The 23246-nt window shown below is 35.0% G+C and overlaps 1 protein-coding gene across 3 annotated transcripts in view; it reads left to right on the top strand.

Annotated features, from left to right (window-relative positions):
- KDM5B (lysine demethylase 5B) overlaps positions 1 to 23246 on the top strand; it is a 57801-nt gene that overhangs the window by 16825 nt on the left and 17730 nt on the right. For all 3 annotated transcript variants that reach the window (XM_039319072.1, XM_039319073.1, XM_039319074.1), the window contains 11 exons: positions 7933 to 8067; positions 9614 to 9710; positions 10066 to 10175; positions 12579 to 12737; positions 14362 to 14481; positions 15640 to 15798; positions 17163 to 17344; positions 17538 to 17700; positions 19464 to 19583; positions 20210 to 20404; positions 22725 to 22906. In XM_039319072.1, coding sequence (XP_039175006.1) covers positions 7933 to 8067; positions 9614 to 9710; positions 10066 to 10175; positions 12579 to 12737; positions 14362 to 14481; positions 15640 to 15798; positions 17163 to 17344; positions 17538 to 17700; positions 19464 to 19583; positions 20210 to 20404; positions 22725 to 22906 — 1622 coding nt within the window. The remainder of the gene's footprint in view (positions 1 to 7932; positions 8068 to 9613; positions 9711 to 10065; positions 10176 to 12578; positions 12738 to 14361; positions 14482 to 15639; positions 15799 to 17162; positions 17345 to 17537; positions 17701 to 19463; positions 19584 to 20209; positions 20405 to 22724; positions 22907 to 23246) is intronic.

The following is a 23246-nucleotide window of genomic DNA, read 5'->3' as shown; positions in this document are numbered from 1 at the left end:
AATGCTAGTATAATGATATTTTCATACACATAAAATTTGGTACAGAAGAATTGGTGAAAAGAAACTAAATTAGCATTACCACATATCTGCCAAACGTACTTGATACGGAAGAAAATTTATCATGTTAAAACATATATTTCCTTATTTCAGCAGGATTATATTCAGCTATTAAAGTAGAAGAATGTTTATGGCTCTTACTAGTGACTTACAAAAATTGCAGTCTTTGGGATATAGCAATTGATATCTCAGATTCTGATATTTTCTCTGAGAAATTCTAAGCATTTAGTTTCCTCTGGTTTTCTCACATTAAATTCTAGAATGAGAAAAGGATATTTAGATCATTGAGTCATCCTTTTCACATATCCAAATTAAAACATTTCTGACTGGTTATTGTTCTTTCCTCAGTGTTGAAATGTATTAGAAAAAAATTCTAATTTTGAACAATATGAAAGCTTATATGTATCTTAAAATAAATTGCACCAAATATCCCCAGTTTTAAAGTATGCTTTTGATTTAAATTCTCAGTATTTCTGATTTTTTTTAAATAGAAAGATTATGAACAAGATAGTTTTTAAAAATTTTCAGGGAATTCCTTTTCTTGATACAGTAGGTTGCTTAGCTGAAGCTTATAACTAGCTTGAGTGTTCATTTATATTTCTTTTCTTGAAATGCAAAGAGATGAACAAGTTCTTGTGATAAATGTGTATTCTATCAGAATTTGCATATTCTTATTTTATTTTTTTATGTCAGAAGAACTGTATGGAGTTTTTACTCCAATTTGTACTCTTACTAGTTCCTGACTTTCTGTTGTTGATATATGTGCCTATCTTTGTCTCATCTTTCTGCCCTTTTAAATTTGGTAATAGTTCCCCCATTTCTTTCTGTTCAGTACTGAATTTTTAAAACCTGGCAAAATGAGGTGATGATCTTGCATTTTGTAGAACTCTTTTCCCCTCAGTGTAGACAGACAGGTATAATTTATTCTTAGAATGCATAAAAATGTCTGTGCTATTAGAGTATGTAATGTACCTTTTTAATGTATCTCAAAACAGGCAATTCCTGGGTCCTCTTCCATGTGAAATACTGTAGGTTTTTTTAACAGCATCAGTGCCATCATTCCATTCATGAAGTCAAAGTGGTTAACTGACCTATGGAGAGAGACCTGTTTGTCGATAATCATAAGCAATTTTCTTTCATAAGAGTCATGAACTAGAAAAATGTTTGTAAGCAAATAAAAATGTTGTAAATAAGGGTCATTAAAATGATCAGGGATTTGCTTCATTTTTAAGAATCCAGTTTGGCAAATATTTTGCATCTGTCATTACAATGCATATAATGCAAATAGTATGAGGATAGTATACTGTCTCAGCAGCAGCATCTGATCTGGGGCTAAAGAGTTAATGATAGGGTTGGTTTGATTGGTGTGTGGATAGGATATTTCCAGGTAGTATTGGGGATAGAGATTAGACCAGCGGCCCCCAAACCTTTGGGCACCAGGGATCGATTTTTCTGCAGACAAGAGGGAGCATGGTTTTGTGTACTGCCTAAATCCTACAGATGAGGCTTTGTTTGCGTGGCCAGGTTTCTGGCAGTCGACGGACCGGGGTTGGGGACCACTGGATTAGATCGACATTTAGTCCCAGAGTAAAAGCAATAGCATATTACAGTACTTCTACATCATTGTCCTGAAATTTACATGGATGTGTACATAGTATCCACCAAGGGCTGAGTTTGACTTGAAACAGACTTTAAGGAAACATAAAGGATTAAATATATATATTTGTCTTTATTTTGGAACATTATTTATACACTTGACACTGGTAAAAACAGAATTCGATATTGTACCCTTCCTAGTATAAAAGCATGTCAAACCAAATGCTTGTTATTATGATGGAATGTCAGTATATTACCAGATAATGTGTTTCACAGCTTAGAAAATTAGATACATACTATAATACTAGATAAAATTGAACTAACACAATTTGCGATGCATCTGAATTGTCAGGAAGTCATATGGCAAGGGCTGCCACAACTATGTGATCCTGTTCTGGTATTGCCTATTCATGGGATCATAAAGGTGGGGCTGCTACATACCAAAATATATTCTAACCTGTACTTGGGTCCACTTAGCATCTATTCACATTAACAGCACTGCTTTGAAATAAGCTTGGGAGTAATATGCAGTCAGTGAAGATATCAAGGACTAATAATTCTGATTTGTGTGCTTCTCGGTAACTGAATGGCAGGATTTTATATTGGTTGATGCTTAACTATTTTAATGGTCTATGCATAAAACCATATTTTACTTAAAATTTGTTGAGATATGAGTAACTATTGCCTATTTTGATCCAGAAACAGCCATAGCTGTCAGTGTGATTTTGTGGGTTTTTCAATGACAAGACTAGATCTATATCCTGCACTCCAAGGTGTAAGAGGGATTCTAACAACAATAATGTACCTTATAATTGTTAAGTAAACAATAATAGATGAGCAGACTGATTCAACTTCTCAGAAGACAAATGCTATCCTCTCTGTTAACACTGACATTACAGAAAAAGAAAGCCAGAGTGTAAAGTGCTTCTCTCCTTGATTAGTTTCCATCCATTGCTGCTTGTCCTGCCTTCAGGCGCTTTGGAGAATAGCTTGACTCCCTCTTCTTTGTGGCAGCCCCTGAGATATTGGAACACCGCTATCATGTCCCCCCTCGTCCTTCTCTTCATTAAACTAGACATACCCAATTCCAGCAACCGTTCCTTATATGTTTTAGCCTCCAGTCCTCTAATCATCTTTGTTGCTCTTCTCTGTACTCTTTCTAGAGTCTCAGCATCTTTTTTACATTGTGGTGACCAAAATGGATGCAATATTCTAAGTGTGGCCTTACCAAGGCATTGTAAAGTGGTATTAATACTTCACGTGATCTTGATTCTCTCCCTCTGTTAATGCAACCAGCACTGTGTTGGCTTTTTTTTTGGCAGCTGCAGCACACTGCTGGCTCATATTTAAGTGATTGTCTACTAGGACTCTGAGATCCCTCTCATAGTTACTACTATTGAGCAAGGTACCCCCTATACTATACCTGTACATTTATTTTTTCTTGCCTAAATGTAAAACCTGACTTTTTTCACCATTGAATTTCATTTTGTTAGATAGCGCCCAGTGTTCAAGTCTGTCCAGGTCCTTATGTATCTTAAGCCTGTCTTCTGGAGTGTTGGCTATTCCTGCCAGCTTGGTGTCATCTGCAAATTTGATGAGTTTCCCATCTATCCCCTCATCCAAATCGTTGAACACAGCCCTGGGGCACCACACTATACACTTCCCTCCATGTAGATGCAGTTCCATTGAGGACCACATGCTGAGTATGGCCGGTCAGCCAACTACGAATCCATCTGGTGGTGATGCTGTCTAACCCACATTTTTCTATCTTATTGAGTAGTAGGTTGTGATCTACTTTATCAAATGCCTTACTGAAGTCCAAGTAAATTATATCCACAGCATTCCTCTGATCCACTAATTTTGTCACTTGGTCAAAGAATGCAATAAGGTTTGTCTGGCATGATCTGTTTTTGACAAACTCATGTTGGCTTTTAGTAGTGATTTTGTTTGCCTCTAGATGTTTGCTGATTTGTTGTTTGATTATCTTTTCCAGAATCTTCCCAGGTATTGAGGTCAGGCTGATAGGTCTGTAATTTCCTGGATCCATTTTTTCCCCTTTTTTGAAGATGGGAACTACATCAGCTCTTTTCCAGTCCTCTGGTAGTTCCCCAGTGCTCCAAGATCTTTGAAAAATATAGTTCAGTGGTTCTGAGATCACATCTGCCAGTTCCTTGAGAACCTTGGGGTGTAATCCATCTGGTCCTGGTGATTTGAACTCGTCTAGGCTGGACAGGTGCTCACTTATCATTTTCTTGCCTATCTTAACTTGTGTTTTTATACTGTTTTTTATGGCACTATTTTTGATAGGTTGGTCTGTTTTTTCCCTTTGTGTAAAGACAGATGCAGAAAACGAATTAAATAGTTCTGCTTTCTCCCTATTGCTAGTCACCTTCTTACCACTTTCACCCACTAATGGACCAATTGTTTCCTTCACTTTTTTCTTGTTTTTTACATGTTGAAAGAAGCTTTTTTTTGTTATTTTTGACTTTGGTCACAAGCCTTAGTTCATTATGAGTCTTAGCTTTCCTCACTTCATCTTTGCAGGCTCTGGTTATTTGTTGATATTCTGATTTAGATATGTGTCCCTCTTCCTACTTTCTATACTTATCTTTCAATTTATCAGAGCGTTCTTTATGCAGCCATGCTGGTTTCTTTTGAGAGCTGTTATTTTTCCTCTTTGTTAGTATTGAGCTAGACTGGGCTTCTATTATCTCGCTTTTCAAAATTTCCCAAGCTTCTTGAGTTGTTTTCCCCTGAAGGATTCTCAACCATGGAATCCTTCCCAAGCCCTCTCTAAGTTTATTGAAATTAGCTCTCTTGAAGTCCAAGACTCTAGTTTGACTATGTTCTATTGCTTGTGCTTCCATAATGTTGAATTCCAATATTGCATGATCACTACCTCCCAAGGTTCCTATGGCTTCAACACCTTCTATCATTTCATCTCTGTTAGTGAGAATGAGATCCAATACGGCTAATCCCCTAGTTCCCTTCTCTACTTTTTGGGAGACAAAGTTGTCTGCTAGGTTTGTCAGGAATCTGTTTGATCTTCCACTTGGTGCAGTTTGTCTCTCAGTTGTTGTCAGGGTAGTTAAAGTCCCCCATTACTATTGTGATTTGCTTCCTACATACCTTAGTTAGCTGACTAGCAAAAAGTTCATCTATTTCCTCTGTTTGGTTGGGTGGCTTATAGCATACACCTATGGCAATGTCATTTTTTCTCCCTTTTATATTGACCCAAATACATTCAAGACAGTTTTCATCATTGTTGTGCTCTATTTCTGTAGAGATGTAGTTATTTCTTATATAGAGAGCAACTCCACCTCCTCTTTTATTTGGCTTTATCTAGATGTCCTTTGTGTCACTTCACTTTCTGCAGCTCCTCAATAAACCAAGGAAGCCTACAGGAGCTACAAACATAGTTTGTATAGATACGATCCTGTCCAAGTTGCATGCTAATTCCAAGCTATGACCAAAGTCTTAACCAAATAATATATTTCTGTATCTTCCAGTTTAGAGTGAATACATCTCAGCAATGTATTGAAATGAAAGCAATTGAGATTCAGCCATTCAATTGCGAATAAAATGCATTTGAGGAAAAGGGGCTTGAAATTAATTCATAGTTATAAATTTCAAATAAGAAATCTGATCATGTAATTGTTATAAAAAGTTTGAAGCCTTGCAAGAGATTTGAAAAATCAATTTTTGTTTATTAATTATCAACAATTGATATACTGTATACTTTCTTAATTCTGTTACTTAACAAGTGTAGGTTTTTTTGTATCTTATTTTTTACTCACAATTTCTAAATGTTGGTAATACATCTTGTTAGCCTTTACCATTCAACTATGAAATGCTATTTGGTGAATTTGGGCCAGTCATTATATACAAGCTATTCAACTTCAGGATAATTGAAGTGCTAGAAAGGAAAACATGTTTTCTTGAGCTCATTACAGAAAAGGTTGGATATCAATATAATAATAAAATGTGAATGAATAAAAATGCATTATTAATATATTATTATGTATCTGCATGCTACAATACTTGACAAATGCTCTTCTCTAACAATACTTTATGACCCTACTGCTTGAAACAGTACTGCAGTCATTTCCCATTGTCAGAAGAATGTAGTAGAAACAATAACTTAGGCCAAACACACACAGACACAGAGAGGGAGCAGGGAGAAGGAGAGGGAGAGGGGGAGAGATTTTTCATTATACTCTTTTGGATAACCTCCTAGTCAAATATGCTCAGCATATGCCCTGAACACAAATGGCTAAGTTGGTGATGCCCTGATAGGGGTTCAGAGTACAGGAGGAGGACGCTTATTTATCTCTTAGCTCAACCATCTGCTCCTAAAATCACCAGTGTTTAGACATTTGGGGAGCAATGGAAAATGTTGAATTATGTTTGGTAGCACACCACAGAAAAGGTAGGCCTATGGAAAATTCTTGAATGATATGTGGCAGTTAAACAACTGCAAAGTAGGGTAGGGGTTGGTAAAGTTGTTTACCAACTGCTAGGGTCTGGTGTGTCTGCATTTGAAAATAAGCAACCTTTCTTTTGAAAAAAAAAAAAGATTGAGCCACTCTATATGTTTATTGAAAACATACAGTCACATGAAAAAGTAAGCACACCTCTTTGAGTTCTATGATTTTATGTATTAGACCATAGTAAAAATTATCTGGTCCTTAGCAGTTCTTAAAAATAGGTAAATACAATGAACAGCAATACATGACACCATGTCGTCATTTATTTTACAAAAAGAAAGCCAAAATGGAAAAGGCATGTGTGAAAAACTAGCTACACCCTTACTTCTTCCATAGGTACGAAGAGACTAAGTAGCAGCCGGGTGCTGCTAACCAAGTGCCCTTGATCAATTGATCATTAACGAGTATGATTCCCAAAGAAAAGCAGATGTTTCAGGAATTAGCTGGTCTTCAGCATTGAGGTGTGTGTTAATACAATGCCAAAGAGTAAAGACATCAGCAATGATCTTAAGAGAAGCAGTTGTTGCTGCCCATCAATCTGGGAAAGTTACAAGGCCATTTCCAAACAATTTAAATCATTCTACAGTAAGGAAGATTATTCACAAATGGAAAATATTCAGGACGTTTGCTAATCTTCTCAGGGATGGACATTCCAGCAAATTTACCCCAAAGTCAGACAGTGCAGTGCTCAGAAAAATTGAAAAAAATCCAAGAGTTACATCTCAGACCCTACAGGCCTCAGTTTGAATGTTAAACTTCATCACAGTATAATTAGAAAAAGACTGAAGAATATGGTTTGTTTGGAACAGTTGTCAGGAGGAAACCTCTTATCTCTAAAAAGAACATGGCAGGATGGCTTAAGTTTGCAAAGTTGCATCTGAATAAATCAGAAGACTTCTGGAACACTGTCCTTTGGACAGATGAGACCGAAGTGGAGGTTTTGGCCATATTTGGCTATGTGTATCAAAACATAACATATCAGCACTATCATCTCATACCAACCATCAAACATGGTAGTGGAGGGATGATAATTTGGGCTTGTTTAGGACCTAGAACCTTGCAGTCTGTATACCAAAGTATGCTAGAGTCAAATATGAGGTCATCTGTTCAACAACTAAAGCTTGGCCAACATTGGGTCATGCAACAGGACAATGCTCCCAAGCAAACCAACAAAGTCCAAACCTCCAGAAATGCTGTGGCAAGACATCGAGAGCTGTGCATAAACAAATGCCCACAAACCTCTATGAACTGTAAAGGAGAGTGGGCCAAAATTCTTTCACAATGATGTGAGAGATTGATACCATCATATAGGTGTACTTAGATTTTCATACATGGCTTCTTCATCTTGGCTTTCTTTTTGTAAATTAAATGATATGGTGTAATATGCATGTTATTGTTCATCTTAGTTTACATTTACCCAGTGCTTTTTTTCTAAAAAAAAAAAGGTGCCGGAACTCACACATGTCATACAACCTGCCTTGCCTATCCTACAAGGTTCCATCCAAAAAAGGTGCCGGAACTCCGTTCTGGGCGTTCTATGAGAAAAAAAGCCCTGCATTTACCTACTTTTAAGAACTGCTAAGGACCAGATGATTTTTACTATATCCTGATATATAAAACCATAGAACTCAAAGAGGGTCTACTTACTTTTTCACATGACTGTAGGTGGTTATCCCAATTCAATTGATACAATCATATAAAAGTTCATTTCAACAACTTAACATAATTTTAATGCCAATGGGAATTTTATATGAAGTGCAAAGAAATAATTAATTTTTGCTTGTTTTTTTAGTGTTTTCAGAAGCCGGATATTACCAATGGTACAAAGGACAAAGAATATAAACCCCATGATATTCCTCAGAGACAATCTGTTCAACCATCTGAAACTTGCCCTCCTGCACGTCGTGCAAAACGCATGAAATCAGAGGTAGGATTGACTTTGTATGTATGATAATTGTAAGGAGGTCATAATACAGAAATTACCATTGCCAGAAATTAAAGAACATGAACTCTTAGGTTTACAGATTATGTCTGCAGTTCTGATGACAAATGGAGCTGCTGTTGTAATCTAATTCAACCACATTTGAGAAGATTATCGTTATTTAATTAAATTTATTTGTGCTCCAACTCCAGTGCATGCCTTAGAGATAGCATATTCTTCCCATAATACAGTATTTCTTTGTGGAAACAATTACTTTTAACTTTTAACTACTATAAACTGTTAGCAGTAATGTTAGTGCGAACATAATGGATCAGTTTTACTTCACTGGCCATCTGAGGCCAGATTTGGACTATTTTCACTGTAGTCATAACATGGAAAGCTGTTTTTTGCAGTGCTTCGGGGAGCTCATCATATTAAGCTATAAAATTATGTGTTTCCTATTGGCTTTTAATGTGTAAACTGTGGTTTATTTAACATAAAGTATTTTAAGAATTATGACTTAGCATAATGTGTGGATCCAGTTTTTACATTGTGTAAGGATCTCTTAACAATCACATATGGTAATTTGGTATTATTACTAATATTTCTACGTCATTTTCAATCACTCAAAGAGGTATACACAAAAAAATAACAGGATTCAAAAAATTCATGACAATGTATATTATAATGAGATGACTACTGGGGGAGATGTCAAAATCTCCAAAATTCTCTATCACTGAGTCAAGGTTTTACTTCTTTATAGAAATTCACTAGAGAGAATCTAGTTTTTATAATATGGTTTAAAGAGAGCAAACAAGTTGAGGAATGTTGATGTCAGAGTAGAAGTTGAACAGATTTATAAACCTTTGAAATCTAGCATCAATTTAATTTGGCTTCCACTGTTCAGTACTGCTTTGAGTTAAAGTTTTGATCTGTGACGGTATTAGCTTCACTAAAAATTCTGGGTATTTGGAGGTCTGATTTACCACGTGTGAAATGTTATTTTATAATTTTAACAATATGCAGATGATTTAGAGCCCTTCATTATAAATGTTCTAAAACATATTAAAATATTAGTTCAATGCTTTTAAATTAACTACCATCTTGATTTGGTAGCATACTCAATGTCCTGTGCATAAGTAGTGTCAGTATATGGAATTCTTGGCTATTATAAAGGTCCTTGCATATGTAATTTCTCATGTTTTAGACTTAGAAATGAAATGCTAAATCAGAACTAAGGTATGCTCCATGCAAACATTCTTCAACATTGTTATTACATTACTACCAGAAGAAGGCATTAATTGCTAGCAGCTGAGAAAAAAAAGTCAGACTCCGCATCTTTCTTTCTCTTCACATTAATTTTACTTGTCTTAAGTGATTTAATTATAGTGTAATTCTTATTCACAATGAAAGTTGAACTCATATAAGAGTGACACATTAAGTACATATAGGAAAAGTCTATTTTTGGCATAAAATCATCTAACAGCAGGTTAATTTAAGAGTAAACAAATGTTAAAATGAAAAATGTTAAACTTATTTTTTTTCTTACAAGGCTACTAATATTAAAACAGAGATTGAAGAAACTATAGAGACCAAAACTCATAATTTGAGGCGCAGAATGGGGAGCACTCCAGTAAAGCCTGACAATGGTAAGCTTACAAGTGAAAACTACATTGTTGTTACATAGTTTTCCCTTCAGGTTGTAGCTAGGTCTAGCAGTGTATATTGCCCAAAAATCTATGCAGTCCTTCACTTAAATAAAACTTAAAATTTTATGAAGACTTTCTTGTTTACAAAATTGGAAGACTTTCATTGTTATAAAAAAAATGTTAATGCTCTGATTTATTTTTTAAAATCATTTTCTTTAATGTGTACGTTTCTACAGATTAAATAAAAATTAGTTTTTCCAACTAAATTTTCTTTAATGGATTTACATTTAAATGTTTTCCAAAGCATATTCTTTTCCAAATGCTTAGACTAGTATTGATGTTTTGTCTTAATCAGATAAAGAATCTCATGGTATACCGAAACGAGAAGGTGTTGAGAAAAAACAGTGGCCTTGGGAAGCAGATAGAGAAAAATCAAAGGGACGTTCTAAGAAAATTTTTAATGCTGTGAGTATGTTTACTTGGGGTTTTTCATGCTAATTATAAAAAAATTATAAAAATTACATACATTATTTAGTCCAGATAATTGAAATTCCTCAGATTTTAGAAAAACTAAGTTCCAACACTAATTGCTTGATGTTAAACTGTTCTGTTCAGATACAACATATTTTTCTAGAAAGTTGATCCACTGTTCCCTCATTTATTTTAAATGAAATTTTAGTTTAATTTGATATTTATTACTCAAAATATTTTTCAGATTCTTTCAGGTTTATTGAGATCTACTTCAGAAGCTGTATTTTGATACTCATTGAGAACAAAGTATATTTGATTTAACAAGGAAAAAAAGCCCTTAATATCACTATTCAGTTAGTTCTTTCTCTTAAAAGAGAAAGACTGGTAGAAATACAAAAACAAATAGTTACAATCAGACTCTGCTTCTTATGCTTCTGGAGTGATAGGATATATAAAATAACAAAGATCATTCTGTTATGGCTTCATTCATTTCTAGCTTTCAATCCATGTGTGTTACATTTCTCGGTCTATGCAACAGTACCATCTATTCTTTTTATCCAGTTGCATATTGTACAGTGGCTATAGAATGTCTACAAACCCCTGTAAAAATGTCATGTTTTTGAGATGTAAAAAACCAGACCAAGGTAGAACATAGAATAGGGTTGGAAGAGACTTTAGAGGTCATCATCTAGTCTAACCCCCTACTCAAGCAGGAGACCCTATAACTTGCCACGTCTGATCTCCTGCGCATCACTTCAGAATTTTTTCCCACCTTTAATATAACATAATATATAATCTGTACAATTCAGTTGAAAAACACACTAAAATTTAGGAGGAAGATAACAATAAAAATGTACAATAATGTGGTTGCATAAAGATGCACACCCTTAAACTAATACTTTATTGAAGCATCTTTTGATGTTATGACCACATTCACTCTTTTGGGATAGGAGCATGTCGGCATGGCACATCTTGCCTTGTAAATTTTTGCTCACTCTTCCTTGAAAAAGCACTCCAAATCTGTCAGGTTGTGGGGCATCTCCTGGGCACAGCTCTCTTCATGTCACTCCACAGATTTTCAATTGGGCTCTGGCAGGACCATTCCATCTTCTGGTGAAGCCATTCTTTTGTTGATTTGGAGGTATGCTTTGGATCATAGTTGTGTTGAAATGTGAAAATCCTCTTCATCTTTAGTATTTTAGTTGCCCAAAGGTTTTGTACCAAAATTGTTTCATATTTGGAACTGCTCATAATTCCCTTCACCTTGGTTAAAGACCCCAGTTCCAGCTGTAGAAAAGCAGCCCCAAAATATAATGCTGCCATCACCTTGCTTCATTGTGGGTATGGTGTGCTTTGGGTGATGTGCAATGTTGTTTTTGAGCAAAAATATACTTTTTGGAATGACAGCCAAAAAGTTCAACGTTGGTCTCATCAGTTCATAATACATTTCCCCACATGCTTTTGTCAGTCTTGAAAGTTTTTGCAAAATGTAGCTGGGCTTGAATGTTTCTCTTTGCACAAAAAGGCTTCCATCTTGTCATACTACTATACATCCCAGACTTATGAAGAATACAGGAGATTGTTGTCACATGTAGCACACAACTAGTACTTGCCATAATTTCCTACAGCTCCTTTAATATTGCTGTAGGCCTCTTAGCAGCCTCTCAGACCAGTTTTCTTGTTTTTTTCATCAATTTTGGAGGGACATGCAGTTCTTGGTAATGTCATTGTTATGCCATATTTTCTCTGCTTATGGATGACTGTCTTTACTGTGTTCCATGGTATATTCAATGTCTTGGAAATTTTTTTGATACATTCCAACAATGAGATCCCTTTGATTTGTAAGCTCTTTGCAAACCATGGCTTTTGCTGTAAGAGGCAACTGAGTAAATGTCAGAAAAATCCTTGTAGAATAGCTGAACTTTATATGGGCTTGATCAGAGTCACTTTAATTAATGGTAGATGGATACTTAGTAATACCCACACAGTTAGAATGTGATTGTTAATTCTGAACGCAGCCATATCTCTACTTATAAGGTATGTACACTTTGCAGCCACATTATTCTAGTTTTTTTTTATTTTTATTTCCCCCCCTAAAAGGTTTCAGTTTGTTTTTCAATTGAATTATACAACTTTTATATGTTATATTAAAGTTGGAATAAAATTCTGAAGTGATTTATTTTGGTATGATTTTGTTACATCACAAAACATGGTATTTTCATGGGTGTGTAGACTGTCTATATCCACTGCATGTTGTTCAGTAAAAACAACTAAATAAGTTCTAATATAAATATGAGATGTTTATATACTCATTTTAGTTTGGTTTTCTTATTGTGAACAGTAGAATAAAATATTAAATATCGGAATATTTTTTTTACCACAACTTTCTTTTAATAGGTGGATTTGTATGTATGCCTATTATGTGGCAGTGGAAACGATGAAGATCGTCTGCTCCTATGTGATGGTTGTGATGATAGTTATCATACTTTTTGCTTGATACCACCTCTTCAAGATGTTCCCAAGGGAGATTGGAGATGTCCCCAGTGTCTAGCTCAGGTAATAGAGTTTATAGCTTTTTTAAAAAAAGATAAATTATCAGTATTAAAAAATATATTGTATGAAACAAAAATATGTTTTTCTTTGATTTGACTCTCTTATTTTAGAGGTGACTAAGGCATCTGACTTTTTACTTCCCCATAACTCTGTTTAATAGGTAATCTCCCACATTGCTATAAGAGCTAATCTGTCCACAGTTAATTATTCAGTTAATTGATTCCAATTGGGGGGGGGGAGGATTGAGTCCAATACCCCTGCTCTGTAGGTTGACTCAGGACTCTGTACTCTTCCTGATCCAAGTTAGTAGGTACATGAAGCTGCTGGATGAGATATCAGCAACTCACCCAGAACAGATAACTAATTCATCTCTGCCTAGGGTTGTCCAACTGATGTCTTTAGGATTATTTACCTATGTTAGAGGCTGTGGCAGCCTAGATGGAGAAGAATAGGTTTTGACTGAACCCTGGGGCAAGACCAAATGACTGTAGGTCCTAAAGCCTTCTAAATGTGGAGATTTTCCATCCTTAACGGAATGGGGTAGCCTCCCTAGGCAGAATCAGTTAGCAATTTGCATTTTTCTTAAGAGTTACTGGTTCCTGTTCAAGTAGCAGATGGCAGGTATAGTTAAGAAGCACAGATTCATCCTCTTTGCTGATAGTATCTGATTCTGAAATGGAAGTCCCAATTCATGGTTACTGATATCTTTGTCACCACTCATTTGGAGTATGGTAATGTGGTCAACATGGAAGTTGTCCTTGGGGATCATTTAAGAGTTGTAACTGATTTAGAATATGGCAGTACAGACAGTTTTGAGTATTTCACAGTACTTTCATAATATTGCTCCGTGAACTCCATTGGCTTCCAGTGAGCTGATGCAATTCAAGGTGCTGATTGCCACCTACAAAACTCTGTATGGCGTAGAACCAGGCCTTTTGGAGGATCATCTATTGTTTCTGCTTATTTCACCAGAAGTGTCATAGTGGGCAAGTATAGGTCCTTTCTATTAAGTTATACTTCAAGTGGGACCAAGAGACATGCCTTGTGTATCATAGCACTATCCTACGGAATAGCATTCTCCTGGATATCTTGATAGTCCTGACTCATTTGGCCTTTGTAAGCATTAAAGATCTGATTGTTTCCTTGTACATTTGGGTCAGGGAGCACTGGTAGTTGGTTGGAGCACTGGTAGTTGGTTTTTGTTTCTTACTGATTGTAAGATGGAATTATCTACTTAGGCATATGTCACATTATAGATTTATTTATTGTGGTTGAATGTTTTTTAATTAATTGAAATTTTTGAGGTGATTTTAATTTCTTCCCAAGTCACAGTAGTGAGATGGATTGCCATATAAATTATTTCAATAAATGTATAGATGTGATAATGCTTTTAGAAGAGAGTAAAAATAGTCCCCATAATATTATCATCCATAATTTTACTCCTTTCTTTTAATTTGAGCACTGCAGTCTCTGACTTCTGTGACCATATTATAAACTCTAGAATTGCAAATTTATTTGTTTATTAAATTTTATTTGTTGCCCATCTCGCTGCAAATAATCCATAGTTATATGTTGCATTTTGTTCAGTACTTTGCATACACTATTAATTCATTGTTATGTTTAACAGGAATGCAACAAACCACAAGAAGCATTTGGCTTTGAACAGGCAGCACGAGACTACACGCTTCGTACATTTGGAGAAATGGCAGATTCCTTCAAGTCAGATTATTTTAATATGCCAGTACATGTATGTTTATATTTTTAATTAGTTTGTAACTTAGATTTCATTATGGGGGATATTCATGGAATGTAGAGCATATTACTTCATCCTACATGACCATTCTCTACTTTCAATTGCTAAGATTCTATTTTTTCAAAAAAGGTATGACTCATTTTAGTGCAGAAATTATTCACTGTAAAATTTATCTAGCCTCAGGAAGTATTTACATTCTGTTTGATATTTAGTGTCTTTTTATCACTAGTTTAGCTCATTCTTACATACTAAAAATTTTTCAACTTCCTATTTCTTATGAAAAAAAGTTACACTCAAGAACATCATATAATAATGGAGAAAAAAGATTCTATTAATTGTGAGAAAATGTTGAAATAACTAGTTACACTCAAGGGTGCTTTTATCTCATCTATAATGCATCCCTGAAATTATGATATATTGTTTTACAAATAAAAATTCCTTTTCTAAAGAGGGTTGTATGCCCTTGGATGACAGGTGCTCTCTTTGGTCTGTCTTTTCCAAAAGGAAAACCTTTTCCTAGGTTGCTATCTAGTAATGCAAGGGAAATATGGAGTTGATTTAGCCTTTGACATTACAGGTAGATTTGCTTAACTACTCTAATTGGGCCCAGAATTTCCATTGCTAAGCAAAGCACTTATTAAGTGAAACATTATGTGAAGGCATTGCTTGACTATGGCAGTTCTAGTAGGCCTGGTTGCATTTGCTAAGTGAGGACTGCATTTTTCTTAGGCAAGGATCTCAAACTTTTGCCCTGCCCTGCCCCGCTCTGCTTCAGCTTCCATTATCTCCCTATCTCTCCCCTATGGCTTTCCTCTGGGGCACTTTCCTCTGCCACTGCTCCCTACCTCTGTCACTCTATGCCTCCAGCTGACCTACCACAGTGATCATAAATGCAACAGGCTGACAAGTGCCTGAATTTTTATCATGTGATTGGTGAGCCACAGTGAACATAACTTCAAAGATTGGCTGCAACTACTATTCGTTCAGCAGCCTCATAACTTTGAAGGGTTGCTCAATAAATAGTGATTACAAATTAAATATTTTTTTCTTTACCTCCACATGGTATCATTTAATTCCATATATGTTCCCAATGTATTCTCATTGCATTTTTTGTTTTATTTGTTAGTAGTAATTTGTTTGCTTTCTATTCAGATGGTCCCTACAGAATTAGTGGAGAAAGAGTTTTGGCGCCTTGTAAGTACAATCGAAGAGGATGTGACAGTGGAATATGGTGCTGATATTGCCTCAAAAGAATTTGGCAGTGGGTTTCCTGTAAGAGGTGGGAAAATTAAACTTCGACCAGAAGAGGAGGTAAAATTTGTTTCTTGACTAATTCAGAATGTAGGTTGCCCAGAAAGATGTGTGGCGTTTAAAAGAGAATAAGAAATTAGCATTTATAGGGCTTAACCTTTTTACTATTTTACTACTAGAAAAGCTTGGAAGAAAGTAAAACTTACCTTGGTGCTGAAATATTACAGCAGATAAAATGTCAAATAAACCTCTTACAGTGCAGGGCATATTTTTACTGCTTCTTTAACTTAAATGAGTATTTTCCTAGGCCCATGTGGTTACTATTCAAGCCCAGAAAAGTTGCTGCTGACAGTGAAGCCAAATCGGTTTTGCCTGGTTGAATCCAAATGCTACATGCCTCTAGACCTCTTAATACCATCTGCTTCACTTCATTTGGTCTAGTCAGAAATATCACTCTAAATACAATTTTAGAATGTAGATAAATAATGCATATGAGTGGCTTTAAAAGCTTCTCAAGGATCCAAATAATTTAGGATTGTAAAGGTTAATATCACTTTCAGTCAGGATTGGAAATAGAATTGAAAGTTGGAACAATATTGGTAACAATTGGATTATATTATGTTTCTTGAACTATTTTCAAATTCAGCTTTATTTTATTTATAGTTTACAATATTTTCATACTGCTTTTGAAATACTAAAGCAGTGTTTATTAAAACAAATAAACTATAAAAATCATTAAAGTTAAAACCATAAAACTATTTATTTCACCTTTATTTAAAATCTTTATATTGTGGCCCATTTATAACAAAGTCTAGGCAGCTCCAAATCAAAAATTAGTTAAAGACCAAAACTAAATAATAGTTTTCTATTTCTCCCCCCACCCAACCAACTCTACTTTCTTACTGTGCTGAAATGTAAATATTGTAATCATTATTAGGGTACAAATAAAGTAGAGTGATATTTGTGTTTCACTACCCCAGATAGGTTGAAAAAGAAGTGAAATAACTCAGTGTTCTACAAAATTCTCCGAAGTGCTTCTGACTTCCAAGTTGTATCTAGTACAAAGCTCCAGCACAGTACACAGAAAAAGAAAATTTCTCTTCCCAGACTTTGAAATTAGGGGAAGGAGGAAAATAAATAGGGAAATATCTCAAGATTTTGATTTTTTTCAGCATGTCAAAGAAAATGATGATTCCCTTCATCTGTATCCCCTTTTCCTTGATATCTTTGGACATCCATCATTTTATCCATTGTTTTGCTCACAAATTGAGTCTTGATGGATGTTATCTGTGTTATTTTATAAAGTTTTAAGTATAAATGAGTGATTCTTTATCAAGTTAGAAAAATACAATCAGATTAAAAAGTTTGCTGCCTCTTTTACTTGGTTGGTTTATGGTTGATTGGATTCTACTTTTTGCTTCTAGGAGTATCTTGATAGCGGATGGAATTTGAATAATATGCCTGTGATGGAACAGTCTGTACTTGCTCACATCACTGCAGATATATGTGGAATGAAGTTGCCCTGGCTGTATGTGGGGATGTGCTTTTCATCATTTTGCTGGCATATTGAAGATCACTGGAGTTACTCCATTAACTATTTGCATTGGTGAGCTTGCAAAAAATGATACTTAAAGATCCCTAACTTATATAGATCATTAAATTAAGTATTTTCTTTTAACATTCATATGCACTATTAATCTTTCATTTGGGTATACATCTTGTTTGTCTTCCTAATTATAATACGTAATTATAATTCTAAATTTAAAACTGCTCTATAACTTTTTTTTCATTATTTGCAGGGGGGAACCTAAAACATGGTATGGAGCCCCAGGATATGCAGCTGAACAACTGGAAGATGTCATGAAGAAGCTGGCTCCTGAGCTGTTTGAATCTCAACCAGACCTTTTGCATCAGCTGGTTACAATTATGAATCCCAACACACTGATGTCTCATGGTGTGCCTGTATGTCACTTGAGTTTTTGTTTTTGTCCTTCTGCTTCTAATGTAGGATACATATCTTAATGCATTTTTATCACATGAGAATATTTTACATATTTTGTACATACCTATATTGAGGTGTTTCTATAAATGGGTGTGATAGAACAGAGAATGTAACTACTTTTTACTGGCTTACTTGAAAATGATCAAAACTTATATAAGAAACAATGTTAGGATCATATTGGATGTATTGGAATATTATGAAATTCACAATGAAAAACAAATGGGACTAATCTTTCTTGATGCACAAAAGGCATTTGATAATGTGAAATGGGATTTTATGTTTAATCAATTGGAATACATGGATTTCGGGGAGAATTTCATAAATATGTTCAAAGCGATTTATTCCAAACAGGTAGCTAAAGTGATAATCAACGGAGAAACTATTTTTTTTTCTCTTTTAATATAATTTGTATTAAAGATTTCTTAAACAGATAAAACAAACAAAAGAAAATGCAGGAAATGGATTTTAAAAAGAAAGGAAATGTTTTAAAAAATGAGTTCCGATCTAATTTATAACAAAGTTAGGCCCAATTAATCCACATTGTGCATTGCACAGTAGCCTACCAGATGTTACAGTTTACCTATGTATTAATAAATGCTTCTATTAAATAAATGCCTCTATTCATGTAGCATAAGAAAACCAATAAATATTAGTAACATATTTCTCTAGAATAGACTACAGCACAGGTCCTCAACCCCCGGACCGTGGACCAGTACTGGGCCATGGCATGCCAGCAACCGGTCCACATAAACAAGGAAAACCCCATCCACAGGATGCAGGCAGCACACAAAACCACGCCCCCTCCAGTCCATGGAAAAACCTCTCTCCACGTAACCGGTCCCTGGTGCCCAAAAGGTTGGGGACCTCTGGACTACAGTATAATATGCTATATCATACTGTTCTCACATTGTAAACTGACAAGCCATCCCAAATCGCTAATTTATTCTTGGTTTTTATCTTGGGAAAACGAATTTCTTATTTTGTGTGTTGTAGTTGCTGTTGTTGCTGTTATTTCTAATTACTGTAGCTGATTTACAGTTTCTGTCATGACCAAATGGTGGCAATTACAGCAGCATTAAAATGTACAGAAAAGATTAGATATTTAGCTCCTGTTATTTCTTATAATTAATTGCACATAAACTCTTTACAGGTAGTCCTCAACTTATGACCACAATTGAGCCCAAAATTTATGTTGCTAAGCAAGACTGTTAAGTGAGTTTTGCCCCATTTTATGACCTTTCTTGCCACAGTTGTTAAATGAATCATTGCAGTTATTAAGATAGTAACATTAAGTGAGTCTAGCTTCCCCATTGACTTTGCTTATTAGAAGGTCACAAAAGATGACCACATGATCCAAGGACACTGCCATTGTCAGAAATATGAGTCTGTTGCCAAGCACCTGAATTCTGATTATATGATCATGGGGATGTTTCAGTGGTCGTAAGTCATTTTTTCAGTGATGTAACTTTGAATAGTCAGTAAATCAACTGTTGTAAGTCAAGGACTACCTGTATTTTTTAATAATGCTGGAATCATTAGAATTTCCTGTCTTTTGGTTTGTTGGATGATTCTCATTGACAACTGTTGGCACCAGCATCTGGGATAAAATAAATATTCTTTTTTATTGAAAAGAGCTCCTAATGTGTTTCTTAAAAGTAAAAACAAGACTTATTAAGTGATAGTTATATTTTGTCCTCTGTTGGCTTTCTTTATTTTGTTGTAGATTTACCGAACCAATCAGTGTGCTGGTGAATTTGTGATTACGTTTCCAAGAGCCTATCATAGTGGCTTTAATCAAGGTTTTAACTTTGCCGAAGCGGTTAATTTCTGCACTGTTGACTGGGTATGTTGTGAATATAATGATCTCTTTATTTAGAAAATCTAAGTGGCTTGTGGATAGGTTTTTCGATATGGATATAGTTTTCTGATATGAATTTTGTTTAAAATAGAAAATATGCTGACTAGATGTATGTACGATTAATGTACTGGAAAAATCAGTTTGGAGAAAAAATATCCAATAAATTCAGAATTTTCTTTTTAATGAAATCAGTTTTTACCCCAAATGCTTTCTCATATGTAACCTTAAAAATGACTGTTTTGAACATCTTTCCCGGTCCATCAATTCTAGAGGCAGTCTTTATTGTGCATATAAAACTTGTTTTGAGGAAAATTGTTTAAAGTAACAACTCTGTGTACATATAAAGCTTTTTAATTGTTGGGAATGATTGTAATTCATTTTGATTTACATTGCATTTTCAAAATTGAAGCTTTGGTACGTTCTTTGTATAATAAATATATTTTGTCTATTTGTATAGGATCTTAGAAGAGTTTGTTATTAGCCTTTTTATTCTTAGTCTAAGGAACTGAATTAAATTAACATTTTCTTCAGTCAACAGCTTTCAACAATGGATAAGATGTTGCTTACCTTAGAACATAGAGAAACTATATTTGCTCCCATTTCTTGTTTAGTTGCCTTTGGGTCGTCAGTGTGTGGAGCACTACCGCTTATTAAACCGCTATTGTGTGTTTTCTCATGATGAGATGATATGTCGAATGGCAGCCAAAGCAGAAACTCTTGATGTGGTGGTAGCTTCTACAGTTGAAAAAGATATGGCTATTATGATTGAAGATGAAAAGACTTTACGAGAGACTGTGCATAATCTGGTAAGTTTTGAGGGGTACATGTAGAATTGTGAAATAATTTTAAGCTTAACAAACTGACAGCTTTATTATTTATTTATTTGTATTCTGCCTTTATTATTTTTTTTACAAACAATCCAAAGTGGTGGACACTATACCATTTCATTTCATATATCCCAGCTAGTGAGAGGACAGAGGCAACCTTTGGAATGAGGTTCTCCTAGAGATCCAGATACTCTAGTGGGGTTCCAAAGAGCCTTGAAGATCAGGCTCTTTTCCCAGGCTTGGTGCTAGGATGGTTTGCATGATATTTTTATTGTTGACGGAATTTACCATGTTGTTTATTGTTATATGTTTTAACTTTTTATGGTGTTTTGGTTTTTTACGCTGTGAGCTGCTCACAGTCTATCTGTTTATATTTATTTGCTTGTTTAAATCCTGCCTTTATTATTTTTGCAAATAAGAGGCAAAATCTAAATTGAATAAATCAAAAATAAATGCAGTATGAATTATTTTTGACTAGAGCTTTAAAATATCTGGCCATTAAGATAGCATTATTTTTTAAAAATTATTTACTTACTAATTTGGGTATCCTCATGCATTAGAAAGGCTAATTCTACCTGGAACTGGTAACGTTGGAGAAAATCAAGTCCCACTTCATATAGAGCTTCATAAATCAGCAAAGAAACCTATAACACAGATGTAATCTGACCTTTCTTCCCACAACCTGAGACTGCCTATTTAGGAACTGTAAAACCTTTGCAATATCTTTCCTATTCCTCACAGAGGAACATTGTGATTAATTATATGGAAGAGCATTGAAAGATCCAGTAGCATAAGAAGTAGTCACATAATCTTCATCTAAATCCTGCCCTAAATCACGTATAAGAGTGACCATTCTGCTTTCCATCCCATGTCTAGTTCTGATTTCTGATTGCCAAGGGTTTAAAAATCTGCTTTATCTGTAGACCATTCTATTTGATGCTCCACCTTATTCTCAGTAATCTTCCTCAAAAATGGGAGGTTGGAAATGGGGCAGTATTGTTACTCTGTTGTTAATTTTTTATCCTATATGTTATTTTTTTGTTGAACTCAAGCTGGCAAACATGCTTCTTGCCTTCTACTTTCCTACAACAACCTTGTGAGGTAGATTGGGCTGAGAGAGACCTTGTCTTTCCAAGACCTGTCCACTTCACCAAGATTCACAGGATCAATAGGTTCCCAGGGTAGCATGAAAGACATCACTTCCTACTGTAATCCCTTCTACAGTATGCCCCTTCCACTCATGTAGGACAGTGCCTTTGTTCTACAGATGACAAATTGTTTTACACTACCTACACTACCTGTCTTACACTTTCACCGGCACCTCCATTCTAAGGCACTCCCATATATCCTTTCCTCTGTCCCATCACTCAGGTTTGAAAGCAAGATCGCCCAACCATCTCTTACAATGAGAAAATGTTTCCCCTTTTTCACTGTCTCCCACATCTAAACTTGAACTTGAAGTTCCCTTCTCTTCCAGTTCTTTATCTTCCCGCTTACCACCCCAGTGCTCTGAACTGCAGTTGCTTGGCCACCACAAGTCTGAACAAGTCCCTATCAGATGGTTTTCATTTCCACAATTTTATGTCTAACTATGTCAATTTGAATCCTAGTCAGCCCTGGCTACCAAACACCACCCCCTGATCTTTTTGGTTTATTTAGCTGGGCACCTTGCAACAATATTTCTTACACTTCCTTCTGTTTTGGAGTTCCAACAGAATATCAGTGGCTGCTCTGTCTCTCTGCCATAGTTTTGACTTTGCCTCATGTTCATCTTGCTAGTCTCTGGTTGGAATCTGTGGATACACATAACGACGCATTCTTAGTCCTTAAGTGCTGCACACCATGACTTCCTTCCTCCAATGCAGCATGATTGTATCTATTTTAACTGTCTTTCCTTCCCAGCAAATGAATGGTTGTATGTCAAGCACAACCTGCAGTAGGGTTTTTAACCTATTTTTGCTCATGACCCCCTTCAGAGTCTCATTTATTTATATGACCTCTCTCATAGTCACTGTTGACTGAAAAATGGTAACTAGAAATTAGTAATATGGCATGGTTCATATTAAGAACCACTTAAGGAAAGCAATTTTGGCTAAGTATTAAACAAAACTTTTCTTATTGGGCCACAGAACAAAATACCTATATAACGTGTTTGCCAATGTTGGAAATAATAAAGATTATCTTGTAATGAAAGTTCTGCAGTGAACAAGATGTGGATTTGATTAAGAATGTCTGTTCCAACTCTGATTATATCATTCCTTATTGATATAATGGCTATTCTTTGAATTGTCTGTTACAGGGTGTTACTGAATCAGAAAGAATGAATTTAGAAATGTTGCCCGATGATGAACGACAGTGCATAAAGTGTAAAACCACTTGCTATATGTCTGCAGTCTATTGTAGTTGTAACCCTGATTTATTGGTATGCTTGTATCATGTAGAAGATCTCTGTACATGTCCCATATATCAATATAAAATGGGGTAAGTATATTGCTTCATTATGATAACTTTTTAAAATATTATGCACATAAATCCCACATGCATCTTAGTTAAATCTCACATGCATTTTAGATAAATCTCACATAAATCTTTGGTTGACTAATCATTTAAAAAGGAAAGGGAAGATGTGTTTCCAATATATTCTGAAAATATCTTTCTGTTTGACTCTGATAAGAAATTAATTGGTTTTGTTTTGGCTTATACCAAAGTCTGTAGGTAATAAATAACTAGCTGGTTTTAGTAAAAAATAGAAAAAAATGAATTGTTATATTTACAATATTGTGATTTTTTCATAATCTTATTTCTGTGTTTTGTCTCTTCA

The sequence above is a fragment of the Crotalus tigris genome, unplaced genomic scaffold, assembly GCF_016545835.1.
Source record: "Crotalus tigris isolate CLP2741 ecotype Arizona unplaced genomic scaffold, ASM1654583v1 scf7180000022411.5474196:2289641, whole genome shotgun sequence".
NCBI classification, from domain to species: domain Eukaryota; kingdom Metazoa; phylum Chordata; class Lepidosauria; order Squamata; family Viperidae; genus Crotalus; species Crotalus tigris.
This window is presented reverse-complemented; position numbering and strand designations above follow the sequence as displayed.